This window comes from Loa loa, assembly GCF_000183805.2.
Source record: "Loa loa unplaced genomic scaffold supercont3.293, whole genome shotgun sequence".
Taxonomy (NCBI): Eukaryota; Metazoa; Nematoda; class Chromadorea; order Rhabditida; family Onchocercidae; genus Loa; species Loa loa.
Genome location: NW_018108473.1, coordinates 78,065 through 79,192, shown reverse-complemented (window position 1 = coordinate 79,192; position 1,128 = coordinate 78,065). Strand labels below are relative to the sequence as shown.

Below are 1,128 nucleotides of genomic sequence, written 5' to 3'. Positions count from 1 at the left end.
ATATATATATATATATATATATATATATATATGCGCATATATAGAAGCGTATGAATGCATTCTAGACCATTTAATATACTTACTAAATGCTTGTGGTACTCATTTTATATTGTCATAGTAAAAGTGTCAGCTGTATGGAATTCAATCAGAAAGTCTTGTAAATACTCCGTAGACAAGTCTATCAATTTATTTATGTAGGAAAAAATTATATTATATATATATATATATAAATTTGTTAAATTATACTGAATTTGTTGGACTAAAAAAATCTAGTTCAAATCAGAAAGATGAAATACATAAGCTTGACACGTAATGACTGAAATATTAAAAGGAGATTTTTTTGACTGAAGTGAAATTATTATTGCAAAAAATCTTAGATTTCTAGTAATATATGGTAAGTACAAGATTTGGTTGCTCCGTTTGATGAAGTTTAAAATCGTGAAAGCATACCATAAAACGGGAAATCTTTTTGTATCAGATTCAGATTTAGTATTACAGCAAGAGATCATGCGAACAATTTGACATATTTAATTCCATGATGATTTCTCAGTTACACTGAGATAATGAAAGTGGATAATTTCAGGATAAAACGATATATCGAGGGGCAGCAAGAGAACGATCCGTTAGTTAATCCAGTTGATAAGCGATGCAATCCTTGGGCTGAAAAGTCGAAATGTCAAATTCTATAATAAGGTTTTAATAATAATAACTGTTGCAGATTGGTGACGCCTTGATACCAGAAAATTCTTCGTAGATCTCGTACTTCATTTTGTAATTCATTCATTTTTTTTCCTTTTCTTTGTATGATTAGTTTTTGTATTATTTGGTATTTTTCATAAAATTTCATAAATTCAAAAATTTCACAAAATTAGTTACATAAACTATCTTCTGCATTTTCTCAATTTTGTGAAATTCCAGATGTTGATTATTCTCTGGAATTTATTTGAAGTTTCCTTTCAATCCTAATTAATCAGTATTAAGCTACACACTGCTTCAGATTTTCGAAAACCAATTATGTTTTACTTTACAAGATTTGTTTTTAAATTTTACTCATGTCCAGCAAATTCAAATTGGAAATATATTCATTATCCATATTTCACATTTACAATATCTTCACTTTTGCTTGAG

General features: G+C 27.4%; 1 protein-coding gene across 1 annotated transcript in view; it reads left to right on the top strand.

The window, feature by feature from the left end:
• The window catches only part of LOAG_18404 (hypothetical protein), a gene marked incomplete at both ends in the record, with an annotated part of 1,000 nt that extends 311 nt beyond the window's left edge, over positions 1 to 689 (top strand). The window contains one exon of the mRNA XM_020451062.1: positions 584 to 689. Within this exon, the coding sequence (XP_020305190.1) occupies positions 584 to 689 (106 nt within the window). The remainder of the gene's footprint in view (positions 1 to 583) is intronic.
• Positions 690 to 1,128: the final 439 nt, after the last annotated feature.